Genomic DNA, 26,247 nt, shown 5'->3' on the forward strand with positions numbered 1-26,247 from the left:
TTAAATTTTAAAAACGCATTTAAATTAAAAACCGGCTTTTTAATGGTAGATCCCAGTTTGTTTGAGATACACATTCTCAACACTCCAACTTTCAAGTCATACTTATGTAAAAGTTACTGCTAAACATTTAAACCTTTTAAAGCTTCACTATAATTAAAAATCCTAACCTGGAACCTTATTTCTAACCTAAATAAAGTTTTTAAATTGGCCGTTTTTGTATAAAACTTTCATTTAAAACAATAATAAAAATTAATATAACCACTACTAGCGCTATTAGTTCACATGCCCCAGCAAATTGGAAGGAAAATTAAATTATGTATCTTAACATATCTATATGACCCAACGTTGATATGACCTTATGCCGTTTTATATACATATTATATTAGTTGGTTCTACTCGTTGGTTCTACTTAATTTCGATCAATGGTTTTGAAACGCTTTGTTTTTGTTATTGTGTCATGGTGCTTTGCATGTGTAGTGTAATTAGCAATCTTTTTATGAAAAATCCAACATGATGTTTGGAATGTGAATTGACGGGTTATAGAAGTTTTAATTGATAAAGTAGGTAAATACTCCTTGGTATGGATGATTCCCGACTTTTAGTTTTGTTTGGAAGTCAAACAGGCACAGCTCAGGAGATTGCTGAACGAATATGGAGAGAGGGACAAATGTAAGGAGTGTAATATAATTTGCAAATGCCAGTAATTTTTTTTTTTTGTTAATTTAGTGTTACTTAAGGCCCGAACATCAACATACTAATAACACATGGATAGATTTAGTCATGAACACTTACACAACACAAATCTACCACAATGTTGTGGCTATAGACCGTCTACAATTTCAATGTCCCAGTTTGTGTTCGACGGATATTGATCGCTGATTGGCCCATGTAACCCTTTGACAACTGAGCAGAAGTTAGCGCTATCTGCTGGCTCTATCCGGCCGCCCGACAGAGCTTTGGACAACAACAGCCAAGTCATTCCACGCAAATACGGCAATTTACAACCAAGTTTTAATATTTTACAAGAGAATGAGCAAACACAATGATGGAGCAATTACATGGTGACCTTCATAAATGTGTTTACTATCAATAAAAATTAAATTTAGAGTGAACCATATCTACTATCAGTTGCATGGCAATGAGCTGAAAATCTCAGCACATCAGAATTACGGACTTCAATTTTCTTGAATTTCAAAAAATGGGGGGCAAGTGACTACCCAATTTTTGAAATTTTTAAAATTTTGGGGGTAGACTTCCTGTAGGGGGGGTGGGGGGGGGCGAGCAGGGCAGCCTACCCCCGGGCAAATTTTCCACCATGCCTTGGCCTTATGGATATGCAAAATGCATGGTTATTGGCCATTACATCCTTTTCTCTCTTCGGGTCAAAGTCATGAAAATATTGTATTGTCATAGGGATTACATATAGGTACTTGCAACGTTTCAAATAGATACAACAATATTAGAAGTAGGTTAAAATCAACTTACCAGATTGGTAAATATGTAGAGTCGCGGTATATACGAAAAAAAAATTGCTAAAAATCCGAAAATACTTTTAATCTATGCTCTTTCACTTCCTCTTTTCAAATCAACCGGCGGATATAATAAATTCCAAATACTTTAGGAGATATCGAATTTTTTAATTTTCATCACAATACCTGTGTAGGTATTCATGCGGCGATCACTATTGTTTCTGGTTTACGAGTATCTATTATGTTTCTTATTGGACAATTTTGTCTCGTGACAGTTCCGTGATTGGCCAGTATTTAATGAACCAATACGTGATTATTTATTTATTTATTAATGTTCCGTCGGAGGTATCGCGACGTAGGTGAACGACTACATCATTTCCTTCTAATTGCAAAGGAAATGTACCCGCCTCCAACTTAGGTGGGTTTTTAACGTTTCTAATTAAAATGTCTTATTTTTTATTTGGATATTGTTGCGCAAGTAATAAGTAACAAATAATTTTACGTGAGTTGTTAATGTTCATCATTTGTCCGGGTTTGTTAGGTCAGGTCAGTTACATTATAAATACTTTAAAACTAAAGAACCATTGAAATTAAATCATATTTTTAATGTACGCTTAGTTTGAAAGTATATATAATGTAACTGACGTGACCTAATCGACCATTTTAGTTCCTACTGTTCATCCTTTGTCCCGGTTTGTTTGGTCAGGTCAGTTACATTATAAATATTTTAAAACTAAACAGCCATTAAAATTAATTCACACTATTTTTTATGTCCACTTAGTTTGAAAGTATTAATAATGTAACTGACCTGACCTAATCGACCATTTTACTTATTACGCATTCACGAACACACGGCAAAATAACAAAAATTTGCACGGTCGAATGGTTGTACAGGTGTTGTATTGCAAAATTAAAAAATTCGATATCTCCTAAAGTATTTGGAATTTTTTATCTCCGCTGGTTTTAATGAAAAGAGGAAGTGAAAGAGCATATAATAAAAGTAATTTCAGATTTTTAGAATTTTTTTTTCGCAAATACAGCTACTCTACATGTTCAAAATTAAAAAATTCGATATCTCCTAAAGTATTTGGAATTTCTTATCTCCGCCGGTTGATTTGAAAAGAGGAAGTGAAAGAGCATAGAATAAAAGTATTTTTGGATTTTTAGCATATTTTTTTTCCCGCATATACCGCGACTACATATTTACCAACAATTTTTTTAAAGGTCATGTCAAATCACCTAGAGCCATGTGCTCCAAGGTTACAGATTTTGTTCAAATTTTTTTATGCATACATTCTTATAACATGAGTAACTGTGAATTATTTTAGAATTTTTTAAATTAAAACTGGAAGAATGAGAGATTTTTGAAACTAAGTTTTTGAGCGAATAACGTTCTCCGACGATCTTCACCAGTACACTTAAATTACTATAAAGCCCACAATTTTCATGCTATCTAGCTCATTTAAATTGCAAATAAAAGCTAATAATCCATACTTTGTAGATGTGGACAGAGAAGTAACAAATTCCATCACAAAAATTTTACACTGAGCGTGGAATACAATTTTAAGCTATTTTGCACATTTACTCCTGCTCAATACCATAACTCAACAACCACAATAAGCACTAGCTTGAAAATTTATTTTTACATACACATTAGCATTAGGTATGTAACTATATTTGAAAAATGAAAAGGGTGTTTTTTGGGGTTTTTAAATTATAATTTTTTTATTACTGAGGTATGTAATAATACCCAAATCCAAAGTAATTGCCACATAAAAAAATTAAAAATAATCGGATTTAAATTGGGTTTACCAAATAGTATGCTAAATACAAATCTCGCTTTTTTTGGCAAAGAAACTTACCAAAGTAACTTCATACTGGGTCCAGATAATGTTACTTAGTGTTTATAGACTATATGCACATCTCACTACTCTATCATATTGTATACAAATTCTTCAATAATTTTCTGTTCATCTGGTTGTAGTGCATATTTCATGCCTGATGATGATGATGATGTTGAAGGAACTTGAACTTCTTTAATACAGTTTTCATAAGGCACCCAGCAGCAGTCATCCTTAAATGGCCAGTGAAATGTTGACAAAGGACCGCAAGGATGCATGAACTGAATAGCATCTCTTTCAACATCTGACACTTCAAGTATTTTACCTACCCACCACTTTTGTTCAAATTTAACCGCAAAATATTTCTCTGGTAGAATATTCATCACTTCTGCATGTTTTTGTACAGAAACAGAATCTCGTTTAACAATCAAAGTTTTTTCATCAGTAGGTTTGAAGTAATGATTTTCTCTAGCAGTGTTGGACTGGCCATATAGTCGAGGTGGCACTTGCCAGCCGGGCCCCAGCCCGCGCGGGCCCCCACGGGCCTGGCTGGCGGGGCTTGCGGCAACGGTAGGATAGGCTGGGTGCCAGCTCTTGCGACCTAAATGTAATACTAGATCAGATACAATTAGAGAGAAATGAAATAGAAAAATTCTAAAAATGGCTGAACGTGAGCAAGTCACCCACTGAAACTAGTTTTGAATTTTTTTTCTGAACAGCAATAACTTTTGATCGAATCAACTTATTTAGACGTGTATCATTATTTATAGCGTAATGCATTACATTTTACATTGTTTCACAGATATTAAAAAACAAAATTTAATTTTTACATGTTCTTAAAAACTCGATTGATTCGGTACTGCAACATTTATAAATAACAATTAACGAACGTAACATATTTATTCAATCTCATCTCATATTTCTGATGAAACGGAACGCATTACGCAAGTAAAGAATCTTGTGGTCGGAGAATCCCCGATGCGCGCTCCTGGCTCCTGGCATCGCATTCCATTGTTTTGTCGGTTTGTATTGCAGTTTTCGCCGATATTCTAGTTAGTGCAAGTTCATAATATTACGTTTTTTTATTATTGTTTTTTTTTGTTTTGATGTGTGATGCATGTAGTTTGTTTTAACTCTCCTTATATTATGTTAAACACTTAATACATAAAAAAAAATGAATTGTCCATTACAATGGAAAAGGTAAGTTGCATATTATTTTAATTGCCTTCTGAAAAAAAGTTACTTTGGAGCCTTTGTACATGTCTAATATTATATACATATGTATTACTTACTCAAATTGACATACTTAATGGTTTCAGTCACATTCAGCGTCATATAAACACAAATCTGGTTCCGAGAAACGGAAAAATAAAAGAAAGATCGAATTACAAACAGCGGCCTCGAATCCAAAGCAATCCAGGCTTTCCTTCACGTCTACATCTCAAGAGCTTGAAGATCCTCAAAATCGGAGCGAAACGCAACCAGGTTAATAGATTTAATTTAATACAACTGTTTTCTTTTCTAATTTAACACATCTTTACATATTTGCTAGTTTTACATGTAGTTTCACTTTTTAATTCCTTTTTTATATTCTAAAATCTGTCAAAATTACCTGTTTTAAGCCAATGTTACGTCTTTTTATATATTTTTTCAGTTGTATAAATTTTAAGCTACAGATAGGTACGGAATATTTTAGAGAATGCTCAATTTTTAGAAATCTTAATGAATTATATACAAAAAGTCATGGCTGATTAACTCATTAATGCTCAACCCAAACCCTCGGACCTAGATAGCTAAACTTTTGTAATGAGGCTCCCTTTACTCGTATCGTCGTAGAGAAAAAAAGACGGATTTTTATTAAATTTCCGAAACCATGCAACAGATTTCAATGAATTTTTGTGAATTTGTATAGCTATCAAATATGTATATACAATATTTTATTTTTATAGGACCCTCATCATCATCATCATCATCATCATCATCATCATCATCAATATTTGAGTCAAACGAAAAATTGGATTCAGTTTCGCATGCAAGTAGTTCAGAACAGAGCATGGCAGCGGCGGCTGTACCGATACTAATCACGCAGGACACAGCATCACAAGAAACAAATGCATGCATTTCTAATGATAAAGACACAATTACTTCAATTTCTAGCGATACTTCAGCTAGTGTAAATATCGATAGCGTTGCGCTAAAGCCACTTACATTTACAGACGATGATTACAGTGAAATTCAAAAACTTTCTGAATTTGCTCGGCCAAGAAAAGTGCTACGACTGCTGAGAAATTAAGTTTATTATCTGTTCACCCTATCCAACATTCGGATGATAAAAACAGTTTGCCTTTTGATGGAAATCGGGTTTACTACCGAAAGTTACCAACAGGAAATTTAATTCGACGAGAATCTGTCTCTTATTCTCTTGAATTAAATAAGCTATTTTGCACTGCCTGCATGTGTTTTGCGTCTGACAACACAAAAAAAAAGGAGGAGGAAGAAGTCAATTTACTGATGGTGTTACTCCGTCCAAAAAATATATTTATGAGCAACTCATCAAACACGAGGAAAGCCACAGTCATCAATTAGCCGCGGTCGCCTTGCTTACAGCAAAAAAAGGGGAAATGTGGAACAACATCTCACGCGAAAGAATATGCAAGAGATTTCCCATAGGCGTCTGGTTCTGAAAAGAATAATTGTTATAATACTATTTATATCCAAACAAGGCATTGCTTATCGTGGAAAAAGTGAGGCCTTGAACTCATTAACGGATATCGCTGACGACAACCAGAAACAGATCACGGAAACTTTTTTAATTTAGCTGTCCTGTTGTCGAAGTATGATCCAGTTCATAAGGCCCACATATCCGAGGCAATTACTGAAAGTAAAATAAGAAAACAAACAGGAAAAGTTAAGGATCGAGGTAGGCTTGTTACCTTTTTGTCAAAAACCACTATAAATAAATAAATAAATATAGGTGCACGTCAAGTTAAACAAGAAATCGTTATATAAATCCAGGCGGCAACATATTTTAGCCTCAATGTGGATTATTGTCAGGATGTTGGCGTTGTTGACCAGGCTGCAATTTGCGTACGCTATGTTAAGAATGGGATCCCACAAGAACGGATGCTCAGCATGGTCCCTGTCCGGAAATCAACAAGAGAAGATTACCGAGCTCTTGTAAGCAATGAAGTTGCCCAGTTAGGCTTAGATTTGCAAGATCTTATTAGCGTGTCATATGGCAGGCAGGTATAATGTTCTTCAAGCAAAACTGAAGGAAGAAGTGCCAAAATTAATTTTCACACATTGTTATGCATGTGTTTTAAACTTAGTGCTAGGAGGCGCGACGTCAAGCTGTACCTACTGAAGCAAAGAATTTGTTTGGGCTCTTGGAGACTACCAGTGTATTCATTCATGAATCATTTAAGCACACATATCTATGGGTGGACAAAATTTCAGAATTAATAGCCGGACAAGACAAATTGAGACGATTACAGAATATTGGAAAAACGAGATGGTGGGCTAAAGACAAAGCCTTGGCCACTATTATCAAGAAAACTCGATACGTCGTGTTAATAAAAACTTTAAGTGCTATATATTCGAGCACGGAGTTCGAGCCAAAGGTTTCGTTCCAAGCAAAGGCATTGATGGATTCCTTTTTGCAATTGGAAACTATCCTGGCAGCCTTCACATTCAAGAAAATGTTTGACCTATCAACCCCAGTAAGCCAGTATCTCCAAACCTCTACATTGGATTATCTTAAAGCTTGGGGATTCATAAAATGTTAAGATATGAATTTACGAAGATATTTAGATACATTTGATGATGTTCTCAAAGCTGCAAGTTTATTTGCATCCGATGTTCAGACGATGCACGCCGAAAACATTGATCTGGACATACAAACCACGTTGCCGTTACGAGAATGTCTAAAAAACTGAAGAAACATGATGAGTTATGTCAAGATGAAGCAACATTATTGGCTACAAACCCAAAGAGATTCTATTCTGATTCTGTCTACAAAGTCATTATTAATTCAGCTTTAGTTAAAATAAACGAAAAATTCATCTGCAATGAAGATTTAATGAAAGATGCCGTTTGTTTGGACCTGAAAAACTTCAATAAAATGAACGCAAATGGGATTCCTAATTACGCACTAAAGTCTCTCGCATCAATTGCAAATGTCGATCAACAGTTGCTGTCATAAGAACTGAAATTGTTTGCAAATAATTTTAATGAACTGTCTAAAACTCTTTGGGATGAGCACATTTCACCTAGGCAACATAAGCGAGACTAAGATTCACAAAGTGAAGAAGACGACGACGAAGATGTCTTAGATTTATACCAAACAGCAAAGGACACCATGTATTTTTCCAGAAGTGTTTTGGACGTCTGTAAAAGTTGCATACCATGTGCATGTAAACTTTTATCACAGTATAACATGCATATCAGCACGTACACCACCTTATATGTTCCATATTGTGTAATTCTCACAATTTCATTCACGCAAGTGACTTGTGAGAAACAATTTTCAGCGTTGAAGCACATTAAAACGAGACTTCGCTCTCTACTGGGGCAAGAACTGTTGGATTCGTTGATTATATTAAACACAGAATCGGATAGAATCAAGGATGACGAGAACAGCAGGTTTTACGATCGAGTCATTAACTGCCATGGGCGTCGCAACCGGTGGTGACGGGGGGGACACGTCCCCCCCAATAATAAAAGTCTTCAATTTCGTCCCCTCCAATAATATATTTAGTTTCGTAGTTATATATTTCTGTGATATAACCCATATGTTGCACATGGTGCATTTAGTCCAATCGTGGTAATGTGAGCACTTTTTAATTCGATCTACGTGTAAAATCAAAATCAGGTCCGATACCGAAGCGCGTCGATAGCAGAAAGCCGAGACGAGTCGAGCCAATCTGATCAAATAAATTATATATTGCAACCAACTATAATTAGAATATTTAGGAAAGATAAATGCTTAAAAACCACCTTTCTGCACCTTCAAACCCCAAACTTTCCCGGGGGAGAACCCCCGGGCCCCCGTTTTTTTTTTTTTTTTCCCCCAGGGGATGGATATTCTTCAACAACTAAATCAATTGGAGTCCCCCCCAAAAAATATATCCTTGCGACGCCCATGTTAACTGCTTAGCTGAAAGTTCTCCTCTTTTTAAAAAATGTTGATTGGCTATCTTGATTTGTTATTTGTTATACTTATTATTTTATTTTATTCTTGATTGGGATATCCAACAGCTTACATGTAATATACATGTTTGAATTATGTGATACATAATACAAAAGCCAATAATATGACATATTGCCAAAGTAACCAAGCACTCAATGGTTGCTATTTTATGTAAGTGTAATTTAAATACAAAAACAATACTTCAAGGTATGTAGTAGGTAATGTACATGTGTACTAAATACTAGGAAAATAAAGTAACCTACAGCACATTAATGTTACAGGAGAGACTATATGATTAACATCAGTCTTTTGTGTCAAACAATTTACAAAGAATGCCTTTCTTAAATGTGTGTTTAATATAGTTAATAATTATTGAAATAGCTATCAGGTTACTATACTTTGACCTTGAACTGAGCTCGAGTTATAAGAAACTCGCCTATTAAGGGAGGTCCTTTTTACATGCTTTATATTAGCTTCACCTGTATGTTTGTCTGTCCGTCTGTAACTCTTTCTGTCCGTTTGTAACTCCTTCGACTAAGAGTGAGTGGCTCATGACTGTAAAATGTCCCAACAATTTCATCACGTTCGTTAGCCGAGCGGTCTAAGGCGCGCGACTTCTGAGACGTCAGCTTTCGTAGTCAGCGATCGTGGGTTCTACTCCCGGCCACGCCGAAAAAAAAATGTTTTTTTTTTTCTGGTAAATTCTAAGATTATATCCATACATCTAACTGTAAATGATTCGGAGAGACTTTACTATTTCTTTGTGACGTTGCAACTTCAAATAGTTATCTCAGATGGTAATAGGTAGTGTCGGTAACTCATTTCCCTAAGATAATTATACATAAATATAGTTTAAAAAACTAAAAAAACATGCTTTTAAAGAATATCAAACTAAAAAGTTAAAAATAAATATAGTTTAAAAAACTAAAGAAACATGCTTTTAAAGATTATCAAACTAAAAAGTTAAAAATAAATATAGTTTAAAAAACTAAAGAAACATGCTTTTAAAGATTATCAAACTAAAAAGTAAAAAAATAATTTTAAAATTTAATTTATGACAATAGTATATAAGCAATACTAGTATAAATGAGAAAAAAGCATGGGGCGCTTAATATACAAAAAATATGGCACAAAGCGCCTCAAGCTTTTTTCTCATTTATACTAGTATTGCTTATATACTATTGTCATAAATTAAATTTTAAAATTATTTTTTACTTTTTAGTTTGATAATCTTTAAAAGCATGTTTCTTTAGTTTTTTAAACTATATTTATATACTGGTAGTGGGTAATGTGATGTGCTATTGTCCGTACCTAATAATTTATTACATCGTTGATAATTAAATTTTATATTTTGTTTATCTCAATTTGTGTATCTCAGTATTGTCCGATAGTATCCCATCTACCATCATCTAGTCTGGAGCCCCGGGCTTGTGGTCAGCCACCCGGGCCCCTCCGGCCCAGCCCGACCCTGCTCTCTAGTGCCTGTAATGGATGTTGCATTTGCATATCGTTCGATAAGAAATTTTTCAGTATACTCTATTTCAACCACAGATGTGTAAAAAACTTCAATTCCTTTTATATTTTCTTTAGCAAATTTGAATAAATCCTCAGAGTTTAAAATTTGTCTGTCAACAGTTCTCTGAAGACTGGCTCTTGTAGCCAGTCGTTTGTACCGCCCACTCCATCACATGCATTTTTGCAATGGCTGGTGGCAAAGAAGCTCCATTCTGCAGTGTGTTAAGAAGAATACATTTACAAAAATTGTTATATTTTGAGGATTTTACCCCCCCCCCCCCCCCCCCCCACTTCTAGATGAAGAAAACTAATCACCGTGCACATTTTCCACCATAACCTCAACTCGGAAATAGCCTATGGGGAGGTAAGAAGGGTGGTCAGCAGTTCAAACCACAATTCACCGATTTTCACCATGATAATCATTGCGGTGTGAGATGGTGCGTTGTCTCGGTGGGAAAAAATTTTTTGCAGCAAATATTGTTGTTTTCTGCAATTTCCGCCTTCAGCTTAACAAGTTATTTTGTGCAGTATGCTCCTGTCACGGTTTATATATTTCCAATATAATATATTAAATATCTTTATGAATATCCTAGATCTTGATGGAAACACAAGTTAATAAAATTTTTATAGTTTTTGTACTGTGCAGCACTACCATCACTGAAGTAAAATACATGACTCAAATGTGGTAGTTCTCTTCGTAAGTGCTGTAATAATGACTTTTGTAAAGTCAAAAATGCTGTGGTGTCTTGCTTAAGGCAATCACTTATAAAGCAGAATGATTTTGACTTCAAGACATCATCACTATCAGTATAATAAACAACAAATGGATGTAAGGTAACTTGAATGTTTTGCCAATGGAAACCTTGTGCAGCATCTTGCAAAATACAGGTGTAATTTACTGCAAAGTCAGCTATAATGAGGCAAGTGTTTCTATCTAATTTAATTTTTATTTTCTTTAGGTACCGACTTTGCGACATGGCTGTGAAATGATGTTTAGTCTAAACCACCAATTTATCTATTAGCAGATCAACAAAATCATCAGCAGACTTTGTTAGTGTTTCAAGCGATTCACGGTCAGTGTGAATCCATTGTTTGAAAACAATAATGTCTTTTGTTTCAAAAATTTCTAATTGCATAAGGTACTCACGAAGTAATGAAACATTTGGACAATTAGGACATGACATGTCACACATTGTGTGAAGCATGCATTCTTCTGAATGAAGGTCACATACCAATTTATGCAGGAGCTCTTGATATGGTATGTTTTAAATGAATACTCTGCATTATTAATTTCACATTTTGGTGATAGGTACACATGCACACTGAATGAATACCACGACTGCTTACAGTTACACATTATTTTGGACGAAATTCACAAAACTTAGTAAAACCTATTTTATCATTAGGGTTTTGTGCTTTAAAAGACAAATAAACATCTTTTAAATTATGCAAAATTAGCTCTTTTTCCGTGTTCACTTGGTACAGACACACAGTCTTTTGTTTTGGAAGAAACTCTACTTATCTCATCGTCATAGTAGAAATATTTCACCTTCTTTACTATCTTTTCACTTAGACGATGACCTTTCCTTGTGTCTATACTACCTAAAACTCCATAATTCTCTAGAACATTTCTAGCCTTTTTTACCATATATTCAATTGTGTCACAAAAATGAACAGTTTGTTGAATACTCCAAGATTGCGGGACAAGTGTCAGCATTTGAAGTTTTTCAATAATTTCATTTGTTTTAAATTTTTCTCTTAAGGGGCCCGCCTCGTCAGGGGTGTATGTGTGTTAGTGAGGCGGGATGATAAGCGCGACGCTCGCTGGTGCTTCCAGCGCGGTATAGCCTCTAAGCGCAAGTCTCTGGACTGGCGCGCATTCGTCTCGTCGTCACAGGATAACTGTGAAATTTGAGCGGTGACCGTAACATTATATGGCGGAGAAATGAAGATAAGGTGTTATGCAAGCCCCTTAAGTGCTTTCAAGAATCTATACTGATTGTTTTATGCCTAAAAATTACTCCGAAAACACGCGTTTTAGGCATTTTAACGCTTCTAAAATTACAGTTTAAAAACTTAATCCGAAATTAAAAGTACTTTACGGCCCTCAGCGAACTCTTAAATGCTATTCGTAAACATACCCCACTCGGATATCTCGAGTAGTTTTGGAATCGCGTTGTTTTTCCTGAAGCTCTGCACACCGTATGTGTGCCCGGGTAGGCGGGCCCCTTAATCTATCCATGAGGCAACTGCAATCACTACACTATGCTAAAATCACTGGCAGTGTTTACAGAGTCTTCAATGGGAAAAGTTTTACTTGCTATTTCTGTAAAACTAGCTGATAAACGCTGAGCCTTACTTTTCAAGTATGCACTTCTTTCCTCCTGCTTCCTTTTAGTAACTTTTACTGGAGAAGAACCAATTAGTTTACAACTTTCATTCAGTTTTCCCAGAACCTGAGAAGGGTTATCTGGTTCATAGTCACTGTCTGAAACACTGTTATCACTGTTGCTAGTCGCAGACACTACTAATTTTCTACAGGTTATACAAAGTTTGGTGCCTGGTAAAAGTTTCACCATGGTCTGATATTTTTTTGAAAATGAAACTGAAACACCCTTGAGACTGTTTCTAACATTTTTTTTTTGTATTTTTTTAAATGGGTCACAACAAATTCTCTGGTGATCTTCAAATGTAAGAAATGTACACCTATGTTGGTAACATATGTTTTCAATATTGTGACAATTAGTTCTTAACCTTAAGAGTTCCTGTTCTCTTTCACCAAATTCAGAAAAGCACATAAAACATTTTTGTTTACACTCTGTGTGAGGTGAGCAGTCTTCTCGGAGATGCAGGCCAACTGAGCACTTGTTCATTATTTTAAACTACTGTGCGCAGCAACTAGAAAACTGTGAAATACTCCGTTAAGACTCTGAAACTCATAACTTCTGGACATACAACCTATTTACATTAGAAGCCAGTGGGAGACAAGCTATAGCCCGTCCCACTCTTAGATTGCAGTACACGGCTTATGGCGCGCGCTGTTGCCAAATCTCTAACACATTACGAATTTCAGGAGATGTGTGTCTTTGTAATTCGGATCGAACAAGAAGCATTTTAAGAAATCATATCGTAATTTATAATATTTTATACTATTACGCATATAAATTTGTAATAATGCCACTTTTATGTAAATTTCAAATAAAAACTACCTATTGTAGACAAAAATTTCTTATAGTTTTCTTTTATGTTCTAAAAATCCCATATATATATATATATCACATTTTCATGGGCCCGATAAATGCCGTATTTTTGGACAACTCATGTCCAAAATGATAAATAAAATACGGTAATGGAAATTCTCGGTCGAGTAAGTTATGGAAAAAATCCGAACAATTGGTTCGAAATGGGGAAGATTTTTTGAAAAAACAGAAAAATCGTAACAACTCACATAATATGAATAATTTCAAATCTGTTTTAACGTATGATAACTGGGAGTACCTAATGCCAAAAAATGTTTTCTAAATAAATTTTTGATACGACCAGCCATAACTGCATGGGTTTGAAAAAAATTTTCACCGGACAAAAAAAACGTAACTGCCTTAGTAGACACCTTATCAAATCTGTTTAAATTGTTTGTAAATATCATAATTATTTTCCAAAACTTTGTCTAAAACAATGTTTGATAAGATGCTTGGTGTTGAGAAGGATAGAAAAATAATTCAAAATTTTGTACCATGATCGCTATTAAATTCCTTCGTATTTATTTCATACATATTTTACATATTATGTTCAAGAATCGATTAAAATATTTTTGTTGACTAAGGAAGCCATGATTTGAAATTGCTTGTAGGACAGAACCCCACTTATCTAAACACACGACCCTGTTTCCTCTTACGACGGCAGCGCGCACTCTTGTACTGATAAGACACATCTTTAACAGCTATTTCCACGGAAACTGTAGAAGCAGTTGAGATGGAGCTGCTTTTAAAAACTAATTCAATTCATTGTGAACATTTTTCACGCTTTCGTGCCCCATCTATCTTTAATAGAAAAAAATTTTTCCGCTGGTCAACTTTTTGATGTGTCAGTTTGTGAGAAAATGCATTTCAATATATTAAAAAAATTATTTAAGTGAAACCTGTACAGTTTTTGTCTTAACATTTGTTCGGTGGCATCCTAAGGCATTAATTTATTAATAAAAAAAATCTGAATGAAATACACATGTAGGTTTTTTTTTTATGTGAAACATATCGGAATACTTCAAAACAGTTCGCAGCGAATAAGTTATGTTTTTTAATTTTTTCGGACACTTAAAATATTGTTAAGTATTCAAAATAAGCATTGCCTGATGCGTATTTCGATGCTATACAATGTGAAAAAAAGCTTGGTCCAAAAATTAAAATTTTAATTTTGTTTGATATTTGGCAACAAGGACAGCGCTAACGGCAATCGGCGTGTGTTTGAGAGAGAGAGAGAGAGAGAGAGAGAATGCGCCCATTTACTTCCACACTGCAATCTAAGAGTGGGATGCTCTATAGTATTGGGCAAGAAGGCAGCAGTTTACTTATCAGCACAGTTATCATATGTTTTCTGCTTAGCCAGCAGGAGAGAGCCAGCACAGCTAGAGATAAAAGTGAAGGATCACTGGGTGACTCAAATGTATGGAAACACATCATTCCCTCTCACATATTACTGAATTGTGATGTAGTAGCAGCTCATTCACAAATTAATGCTAGACCAACATTACAATATGTATGTTCAAAAAAAATTTTTTTAGAATAAACCAGGTTTTACTGATTTGCATATGAGATTGGAAACCACAAAGTTGATTAAAAAATACTTTATAATAGTGCAATAGCTACTTAAATAAACAGAATAAAAGCTTAATACATTTTATGCATGGAAAAGTATTAAAGGCGTGAAATGTGCATCAACATAATGAAATTAAAAGTCTGAGAGCTTGATAAAAATAAAAAAATAATATAATAAATTGCCTGTATTTAATATTCTAAATAAAATTAAATATTCCTGATAAACATAGTACATTACAAGATTAAGGAAGTTTTAACTCTTAAAATTTGGGCCATATTTATTTTAAAGCAACACAATAGTGTTTCATATACTGTATTACCTTGGTAAGATACATTAATAAAACATTCTTTAAAAACCACAAAAAACAACCTTTTCAATTTTCAAATATAGTTACCTAATGCTAATGTGTATGTAAAAATAAATTTTCAAGCTAGTGCTCATTGTGGTTGTTGAGTTATGCTATTGAGCGAGCAAAGGTGCAAAATAGCTTAAAATTGTATTCCACGCTCAGTGTAAAATTTTTGTGATGGAATTTGTTACTTTTCTGTCCACAATTACAAAGTATGGAATATTAGCTTTTATTTGCAATTTAAATGAGCTAGATAGCATGAAAATTGTGGGTTTTATAGTAATTTAAGTGTATTGGTGAAGATCGCCTGAGAACATTATTCGCTCAAAAACTGAAAGTTTCGAAAATCTCTCATTCTTCCAGTTTTAATATAAAAATTCTAAAATAATTCACAGTTACTCATGTTATAGATATGTATGAATAAAAAAAAAATTTGAACAGAATCTGTGACATTGAAGCAGGATAGTGTATTTTAATAAGGTGATTTGACATGAAAGGACCCATCTGTATAGCTGATACTCCCTTGTGTTATATGAAGTCTCTGCTTCACACTGGAATTTTAATAATCGTGTATCGCGCCATACTTCACTGGCTAAAGGCTACAAACCACCAGTCCACACAAGTTTGCTTACTTGTTTATCAACAATTTTTTTTAAAGGTAAAAAGAAGCTATGCACCTATATGGCTGATACTCCATTGTGTTGTGCGAATTCTCTGCTACACACTGAAATTTTATTAATCATGCTTCACGCCGTACAGCACTGGCTATAGGCTACGAACCACCAACTAACACAACTTTGCGCACTAGTGGCATATACATTTTTTTTAAGGTATAAAGAAGCTATGCACATATAGAGCTGATATTACCTTGTGTTATATGAAGTCTCTGCTTCACGCTGAAATTTAAATAATCGTGATACATGCCGTACAGCACTGGATAAAGGCTTGGAACCACCAACATTTCAAAACTTTTACAATGAATATTCTTGATTACATATATTCCCTCCCACCATTTTCTGGTTGCTTTATAGATGAGTTAAAAATTGCAATGTTTAAAATAAAAAAAAGATTAGGCGGACAACTTGCAGTATAAAAAAAAATGGTTGGCAGTAGAATTTTAAGTAAATCTGTATTTGGTCCTTATGAACTAATTCTTTAATAATTATGTGAAACATTTTTATACAAGGAGATATTTTAAGTTTCAAACCACCAGCCATTAGCCAGTGCTGTACGGTGCGAACCACGATTATTTAAATTCCAGCGTGAAGCAGAGACTTCACATAACACAAGGTAATATCAGATCTAGAGGTGATTGCTTCTTTATACCCTAAAAAAAATTGTATATGCCACTAGTGCGCAATGTTATGTTGGTTGTTCGTAGCCTTTAGCCAGTGCAGTAAAGTGCGAACCACGGTTATTAAAATTTCAGTGTGTAGCAGACTTTGAACAACACAAGGGAGTATCAGCTCTATAGGTGCATAGCATCTTTTTACCTTTAAAAAAAAATTGTTGATAAACAAGTAAGCAAACTTGTGTGGGGCTGGTGGTTTCTAGCCTTTAGCCAGGACTGTATGTCATGTACCACGATTATTAAACTTTCAGCGTGAAACAGAGACTTCACATAACACAACGTAATACCAGCTCTATAGGTGCATAGCTTCTTTATTCTTGAAAAAAATTGTATATGCCACTAGTGCGGAATGTTGTGTTAGTGAATGGTTCGTAGCCATTAGCCAGTGCTGTACGGCACGAACCACGATTATTAAAATTTCAGTGTGTAGCAGAGACTTTGCACAACACAAGGTAATATCAGCTCTATAGGTGAATAGCTTCTTTATACCTTAAAAAAAATTGTATATGCCACTAGTGCGCAATGTTGTGTTAGTTGGTGGTTCTTTGCCATTAGCTAGTGTTGTACAGCGCAAACCACAATTATTAAAATTTCAGTGTGTAGCAGAGATTTCGCACATCACAAACGAATTATCAGCTGTATAGGTGCACAACTTATGGTTACCTTAAAAACAAATTGTATGTGCCACTAGTGCGTAATCATGTGTTTGCTGGTGGTTCGTAACCTTTAGCCAGTGATATATACGGCATGTACCACGAATATTCAAATTTCAGTGTGAAGCAGAGACTTTACATAACACAAGGTAATATCAGCTCTATAGGTACATAGCTTCTTTATACCTTAAATAAATTTTATATGCCACTAGTGTGCAATCATGTGTTAGGTGGTGGTTCGTAGCCTTTAGCCTATGCTGTACGGCGCGAACCACAATTATTAAAATTTCAGTGTCTAGCCGAGACATTAATTAACTCGAGAGAATATCAGCTTTATATGTACACAGCTTCTTTATACCTTAAAAAAAATGGTTTATATGACTTGTGCGAATTTATGTTTATGCGAATGTTTCAGAGATATTTTACCAGTGCTGTTCTGTTTACCACGATTATTTAAATTTGTGTGTAGAAGAATTTTGAATACAGAGGGACATATCATCTTTATACTTATACAGTAATTTTTTTTATCATAATTGCAAATTAACGGTGATTGCTGTATGCATTCTACAATTTTTATGTAAAGTGCTATACTCATTTTTTTAAAAAAAAAATTATTTGCTAGTGTTTTCTCTTTCTACCATGCACGTGTATGGCTTTTGCTATACAAGATTTACCACAAATTTATCGTTAGTGCTGTCAATTTTTTATAAATTTTTATTTTATTTTGTTGCATTAAATTTTTTATGGCCATTGAATTGCTGTAATATTTGGATTGTGTAATTTTTAATGTCCAGAACTGTACTTTTTTAGTCTGAGCTACTTTTTGATTAGTTTCATCTTTAAATCAATACTGTACATTTGTTTTGACCAGTACGGTACATTTTGTATTCTCTCTTTATTTATGGCCAGTGCTGTATGTTTTTGCTCTGAGCCTTTATTTATGGCCAGTGCTGTATTTTTTTTGTCTTCATATTGATTGGTTAGGTATGTTCTTTTGGCCTGAGCAATTTTATGGATTTTCTGTACCTTTGGTCGTGTGCCCTTATCTGTATGTTTTGGCTCTGTAGCTTTATTTATGGCAAGTTTTGTACCATTTGGTTTTTGTTATTGTTTATTGCCAGTGCTGTACTTTTGGCCAGAGCATTTTTATGGCCAGTGCTGTTCCTTTGGTCTTGTGCCCTTTTTAATGTATAGTATTGTATGCTAAGGCTCTGCCTACATTGCTGGTTGCGGGAAATTAGGGGTAGAAAATTAAGTCTAAAATAAGTCTGAATTAAAGCTAACTTCAGCCAAGTTAACTTTCAGGTCTGTTGAAATAAGTAGTTAGAGGTTATAGAATTCCATATGACTGAGCATGCTCTAATTTAGACCTTACTTAAGTGAAATAATGACAAATTATTGTCAGGCGAGTTGTACAAATAAGTTAGATGTTGTATTAGCCGTACCATTTTGTTTGTGCTCACAATTATGCTACAACATGTTGATGAAAGTAAAATAAAAAATCTAAAAGAACATCCTAATCATGGATGCATTGAGTTCCTGTAGAATGTTGTAATTTATTGTATATTTAATTTTTTTAGTATACTAGCAAATAATCTGCGCAGCACACACAATTTCTGATTATTGCTAAAATTTTACCATTAAAAAAAATTTATGTGTTTATTACCAAACATTTTTACTGAATAAATAGACAAAATAAACTGTCAAATATATAAAATATTTCATAACATAACTGTTTAAGAATGGTATTTTTGGAGTAGTTACGCGTATGTCCCTTTTAGTAGTATAGATTAACTATCTGATTTTAAAACTTCTGTTTTAGAGTGTTCGAAGATATGAAATCACACTTACCTAATTTTTACCTACTTCATGAGGTAGATAATAAAAAAAAAATTTAAATGTGCACCTAAATTATTTTAACAAAGTTTATGCGATGATCGTTTACACTGAAAATTTCATTTACTATGGTTGAGATATTCTTAGAATTATTAAATAATTTCGCCTTATTACAAATACCTCCCATTATGTAAGGATATTTTATACAATCACATCTTTGTTTGAAATAAAAAATTAAAGATATCCAATTTATTATACAACATATTACTTCAACAAAAACCCTAAATTTTTTACCCCTCACCTCTTTTCCCTCAGGGATGCCAATGTAAAAATTAAGAAGTAAATATGGCAATATTTACTTATCAAACAAAAACCAAACTCAACCCTTTTCTTTCTTTGAACCGCAGATGTGAGCTCCAAAACAATTATAATAAACTTGTATTTGTATTGAGTTAAAATTAATTTTGCCAATAATGATTTTTCGATGCTAAAAAAATTTATATATTTTAAATAATATTAATCCTTGTTACAACTTAAGAGGTGATATTTCGGAAATGTAATAAGAGAAGTAGGTTCAGGTATGTTTATTAAACATTTTATACTTTTAAATTAAGTTTTATTTGATCAAAAAATATATATATTTTTTAATTTTAAACCACCATTTGAAATTTTTTTACCTTTTTAAAAGTAGAACTCCATGTTGTAAGAAAGAGTTGGTAGATATTGAATGTCTGCAAATAATACCACCTAACTTACATCGCGCTTGATTAGCGTCAGAGGTACGACATTTTCAATAAAATATCAACTCCCTCGTCCCCTTTTACGTTGAATATAGATAGGCCCTAATTGTTTAAAGTTAAAACTAATATGAAATCATAATATTTACCATATTCTTGCTCAATTTTACCTTCATCTTAATTTGCTTGGATATATGATTTACTACTTGTAAAAACTATAAAGCTACCATTTAATTGGATTTAGGGTCGGAATATCGAGAAAAAAAAGTGAAAGAACAGCACATAATTCATTATTTATGTTATTTATGTTAAGTTTTTTTACATCCAGCTTTATTTGTTATGGAGCTATGAAATTTTTATGAGAAAACATAACTTACTCCCATTTCCCACCCTTAAAAGACGTAATCCAAAAAAAAACTGAAAAAATATAATTCGTAATTATGTGCTTGTTGTTCATTCTTAATATCCAATCCTTAGATCTAGTAAATACGTAAATATGAATTTTTTCTTTACTAACGTTACACCTTTACACCCCATAGGGGATGAACCTTGCATTTAGTAAAATAATAATATTTTTAGTTTATTTTTACTATTTAAAAAACATAAAACTTAATTCATTTCAGAGATAAAAAAATTTAAAATAAATTAATACTACCCTGTTTATCACCCCAATAATTGACAAATTTTTATAAACTCAAAAAATAAGCAATACGCAACTTTATATGCAGGTATTTTTGATATCTTCTAGTTTTAATTGAATTGGAAACATTTATTTTTTTTATTTTACAAACACACTACCTCTTTTATCGACTTTCGAGTTTTTAATAAAGTAAAATGGTAGAACAGTGGTTGGTAGTTTTTGTATGTGTATTAAGTACCCAATTTTTTTTTGTGGTTGATTAAATTTGAAGTTTAAATCATTATCTTAAACCATATTCACCTCTTATTCACACTTTTTGGCTGGAATTTCGCATAAATGTTAAAATTGTAGTTGGTAGTTTTCATGTGTTTATTATTGGTGGACAAAATATGTTACTATGCTTAATTTAATTTGGAAAAATATTTATTAATCAATATATACTACTTACAATTTTTTCATGTATTACGGGTTTAATTATGCAAAAAATAACAATTGTGGTTATTAGTTTTCGTATGTTTATTATTGTAACCAAAATCATTCATTATGCTTAATTAAATTCAGAGATAACAATTAATAATTTTTAAAATATACTTACCCCTTTTTCATCGCTTAGGGAGTTGATATTCATCAAATATTAAAATTTTGGTGGATATTTTTCAAATGTTAATTATCTTTTATTAAGAGTGGGATAAATAGCTACTAGAAATTCCAGCTGCTTGAAGCGTAACATGTGCGCCTGATATTGTACGTTAGACCGATATTGCTCTGAGTCCCTCGCGATAGGCGACACTTCTCAGTCCCACGATAAGGACCGAAGGGGTGGGGTGGCACTGCGAGGCAGTCGGATTTAGTTTTCCTTGCTGTCGCTGTGTTAGCTCGGGATATATGAATGGATGTTCATTTATAAATGGCGAAAACAAACACACGTTTTGTAAAAGGTAATGCTCGTGGTAAATTGCATTTGTCTGTGCGAAGAAAATGGAATAGAGGTAAAAATCTAGCAAATTGGAGACAGAAAAATAAATAAGTACACAAATTATTTATACTATTCATGGGTCGTTTTCAGTGTATAGCTTCAGGCAGTGTTATTAATAAAGCCATGAGTTTTTTACCTTGATTTAAGGTTAAAGGAGAGCACAAAGACTGAAGAAAGTACGCCAATTGCAGAAACTACATCTGAGAATGCTAAAAGCAAGAAGAAATTACGTTATGAATAGTTTATATTGTGTATTTTCTTATGTAATAAAGGAAAAACCTTTTTACTTCAGTAACTACTATTCATGAAATATACATGTGTTATATATATGTGATACATTATATATAAAATACATTTTAGTGTTAAATGGGATACAAACAAGAGATACTTTTATATGCTACGTAATGAAACAACATGATAGCTTTGAAAACTTGTAATATTTTTATGTATATTATCAATTTGTATATAACCGCGAGGTAAACTATTGTAACGTATGTATTTTGTTTACAAATCAGCTTTACAGTTTTGTGTAATTATTCATATTTTCTGCTGTGCTTATAGTGTTGGAACTGCAAATTCTGTAAAACTTATCCCCCAATAAATGCCTTGCAAAGTAATATCCCACTTTATATTTAGTTCATTTAATTTTTATACAACTATTATTATTTGGTTGAAACTAAGATGTATGCCAAGTAACCTAAAAGCAACTAATAATTATTAATTGTATATCCACAATCCAGTTAAATATTTGTAAATAAACGGTACTATAAAATATATATGTGCAAAGAATACTCTAAGAATAATGTAAATGAGGTGGACGCGAATGCAATGACAAGAGAAATGCAGAGTAACCCGACAAGACATGTGTAATCGAAAACCAGACCTTCCTCTACACCCCTTCCACACATTCGTCAACAAGGCGCAGATAACAGCAGGAACCCGACCACTCTAATGGCGAGGATTATCTACAGCGCACGGGTCTTGCTGAAGGGATGGAATAAAAGTGTCCTATCTCCAAACAGTGTAGTGGCAAATTTTCGGCTCAAACATGAATGTGCAGTGACTTACGCGTGTGCAAGTAATTTGCAATTGTATGAAGATAATTATTTTCAAAAATCATAAACTATAAAAGAATGTTACATATAAATCGTTCAGTTTTTACTTTTTTGTTATTCCGATTACTTTATTTTCTGCAAGTTGTCAAATTCGCGCTAATAGAAACCTTTTTACTAATTAATTTTGCTTATTAATAACAACATTAACCGCATTCTGACAACTGGGATCAGTCATTATACCTTTCCTCAATGATGTGTAAAAATCTCATTCATCTGCATTAACTAGTTTGACCTCTTACTTGCCGTCGCATTGACCACTAAAACAGCTCTAAATGAAGCCCTTTATCGCCCTCTTAAGCCTGATTGTCAGATATAATTAATTATCGTAAAACCATATTAACCCTCTTTTTTTTTTCCCTTAGGGATGGAATTCTGTATTTAGATATAGCCTAGTTTCTAAGTTAGCCAAAGAGCTCTCCATTAAAAAAAATTACACTAAAATCTGTCCAGTAGTTTTTGATGCTCAAACAAACAGACAAAAATTAATATATATATATATATATATATATATATATATATATATATATATATATATATATATATATATATATATATATATATATATATATACAGTGTTGTTAAAAGTACTCGGAAAAAGTAATTGGGCTCAATTACAATTACTGTGGTGATAATGTAACTAATTACAAGTAAAATTCACTTTATATAGAAGTAATCAGTAAAATTACAATTACAATTACAATTACTTTCCGCTACCATTTTAAAACTGACCTACGCTTCAATTTTTTTTACACTTTGTTACATTAATAAACATACATATATGTTTTGTTAAAAAAAAAGATTTCATGTAATGATTAAATTTATTATCTTTAATTAAATGAATAATATTTGAGTACAAACTTGCTTGAATAACATCAAAAGACTTCATACAAGTAGCTACCTGTAATAAAAGTAACACACTTTAAATTTTGGAATTGACCTTACGAAACAATTGCATTTTAAAGTTCTTATCAGATAGATTCCCTCTCTTGATGGCAAAAACATCTTTACCAACACTAAAAAGACGCTCAACGGGAGCACTTGACGGTAGCGATGTGTTAAATTTTAAAAATGCAGATTTTAGGATAGGGTAATGTTGGAGACACTGCAAGTCACTATGGATCTTCATTTTTGATCATAGATGTTGTGCATACGATCGTAGCACTACAAGCGTAAAATTATAAACTTTACTAATACAAAAGTGTATGATCTTCTTGTTCTTAATTGTATTCATTATACGTTCCGAGAATAAAAGTAACGGCAAGTAAATATAAAGTATCGATTACCTTAATGTATCGATTACAATTAATGTTATGTATTCCGATTACAAGTACGAATTACATTTTTTAAATGTAATTCGTTACAAGTATAAATTACTTGAAAAGTAATCGTTACAAGTAATCCGATTACTTGTAATTCGTTACTTAACAACACTGTATATATATATATATATATATAGACACACACACATACACACACACAATGTAAATAGCCATTTGCAATAGTTTTTTTAATCATTTCATCCAATGTACACACTTTTTGCCTCAAACAGTTTTATTATTAGTATAAATGTCTTCAGAGAAAAGGTTATTATTTTATTCTTATCTTCATTTAATTTCATTTGATTATTTAGGAACCATTTTGTTATGTTATTTATATTGGCTTGTATCAACATACATTCTTACACCTGAGCCTAGAATAAAGCCTTGAGTGTTGAAGTACAACAGAGCGGATAAGGTCCATCGTGAGGAAGATGAAGTAGTTTTCCAAATTCTTACACAAAGTTATCTTTTATTTAAATTACTATGAACCAAAACTAGTCAATGTATTTACTATTAAAGAATGCTTACATGTGTCAAAAGTTTTACTTAAGTAAAACTCTACTTCTACTGCATAAACCTGCCCACACAATAATATCTCACCACAGGTGTACCTAATTGACAAATGTAAATAAATTTGTTATCGTTGTTTTATCTGGTACAAAGCTATGTTGGCATTCTGAAATTAGTTGGGAAGTTTGATAGGAGATATGTAATTGAATGAGTTTTTCCATTTATAATAATAATAATAATAATAAAGTGTAAACTCTATATAACGACACTTGACGAACTGAGCATTTTTCGGCGTTATAGATTGTGGTCGTTAAATGGAGAGAAATAAAAGATATCATTTTACTATCCTATTATAATATGATCGGCCCCGAGCCAGGCATATTAGCTGGTGTTGTCTATAAAACCACGATAGCATCGCTTGATCCAGATCTTAGTTTCTTTAATTTCTTAGCAGATTTTCCATCCTCTGCTTGCAGAATTTTTTCTTCATTTTTCCATATTGTAGACACGGTAGAGCGGCTAAATCCGAAGTGTCTTCCAACATCACTGATATTTTCTGCCGCCTCTATTGAGCGTATTAATAAAAAAATTTCGTCAATACACAAAGATTTTCGTTTACTCGTCTTGTTTACAGTTCAAAAGTCTGTAAGCAACTGCGATAATGATAACGTGTAACAACGTGACAAAAGTCTAGTGACAGAGGTAAACATGTGTAAGTTCATCATACAAAAAAAAAGACAAAATTTCTTAGAATATCCGGTATGTCCGTCGAAGCAAACACATGCTAGATAATACAAAAAAAAAACAGCAAACAAAAGAACGTACACAGCTGCAGTTTTTTTCAACTTCAGCAACTTAGAAAAAAAATGCTTAATGATTTATGATGCTGTATTGTTGTCGTTAAATAGAGGGAGTGTGGCGCTATATAGTATGTATTATTGTATATAAAACAAGATAAACCAACCAAAGTCAAGCAATTATGACATTTTAAGGAGTTTGTCATTAAATTGATTGATGTTATAAAGAGTTAACACTGTAATAACATACCTCTAAGTAGACTTACAAGGCACTAATGTGAAGACAACTTGAAAGATAACACATAGTGATGACGTACATATTCTTATTTTACAACATATGTACATTATGATCTAAATGAATGTTAACATAAAATTCACTTTTATTCTGATCCCATTTGAATCCCAAGCTGTTATTTTCAAAATATTTATATAAAAAATATATCTAGAAAAAACATGTGTATGCGCACGTGCTCTCACACACACACACACATGCACACGTGCTCACACACACATATGCACACATGCACGCAAACACACTAACACACTTTGAGAACATCATATGTAAGGTCTTAAAAAGAGGTTTAAAAATATTGGCCTGGTTTTATTATTGTAGCTTATTACAATTTATACTATAAATAAGTCAAATGGAATTTTTTTCTAATGTTTTACTAATTATCACTTCTACTTTTATAGTTTATATAAACTTATAATAAATCCTTAACTCTGAAATTGAGTTTTGTCTTTACATTGAGTATATTTGAAAAAAAAAATATATATATATATACACACACATACAGTGAAAGTCCGTTGTAGCGAATACGGTCTATAACGTAAAGTCCGCTATAACGATAATTGCCATCTGCACCGTCAGTTTTGCATATGCTGCGTAGGATAAAAATTTCGGAAATAACGAATGCAGCGTGGGCTGATTTTCGCTATAGCGATAGATTACACACGTGTAATTATGCTCTAAAACAATGAGAAAACATCTACAATTTCCTTAATAAATGAGAGACAGCTTCGCACAATTCCACGCGTTCGGCAAATGAAACAACGCACATGACGTGGCCGTCTTGGCAACACCACACAAGGTGGGGCCCCACAGCGAGCATAGCTTGCCTCGTGGCGATGAAAGCAAG

The 26,247-nt window shown here is 33.1% G+C and overlaps 1 protein-coding gene across 6 annotated transcripts in view; it reads left to right on the forward strand.

Moving 5' to 3' along the window:
- The first annotated feature begins 347 nt into the window (after window positions 1-347).
- The window catches only part of LOC134531234 (NADPH-dependent diflavin oxidoreductase 1), a 141,581-nt gene continuing 115,681 nt past the window's right edge, over window positions 348-26,247 (forward strand). For 2 of the 6 annotated variants that reach the window (XM_063366911.1, XM_063366912.1), the window contains exon 1: window positions 348-669. In XM_063366911.1, the coding sequence (XP_063222981.1) occupies window positions 581-669 (89 nt within the window). In that variant the 5' untranslated portion in view covers window positions 348-580. Of the gene's footprint in view, window positions 1,062-1,281; window positions 4,796-26,247 lie in introns of those variants that run through there. The other 4 variants (XM_063366913.1, XM_063366915.1, XM_063366916.1 and 1 more) reach the window with 4 other exon arrangements.

This window comes from Bacillus rossius, chromosome 3 (genome assembly GCF_032445375.1).
Source record: "Bacillus rossius redtenbacheri isolate Brsri chromosome 3, Brsri_v3, whole genome shotgun sequence".
NCBI classification, from domain to species: Eukaryota; Metazoa; Arthropoda; class Insecta; order Phasmatodea; family Bacillidae; genus Bacillus; species Bacillus rossius.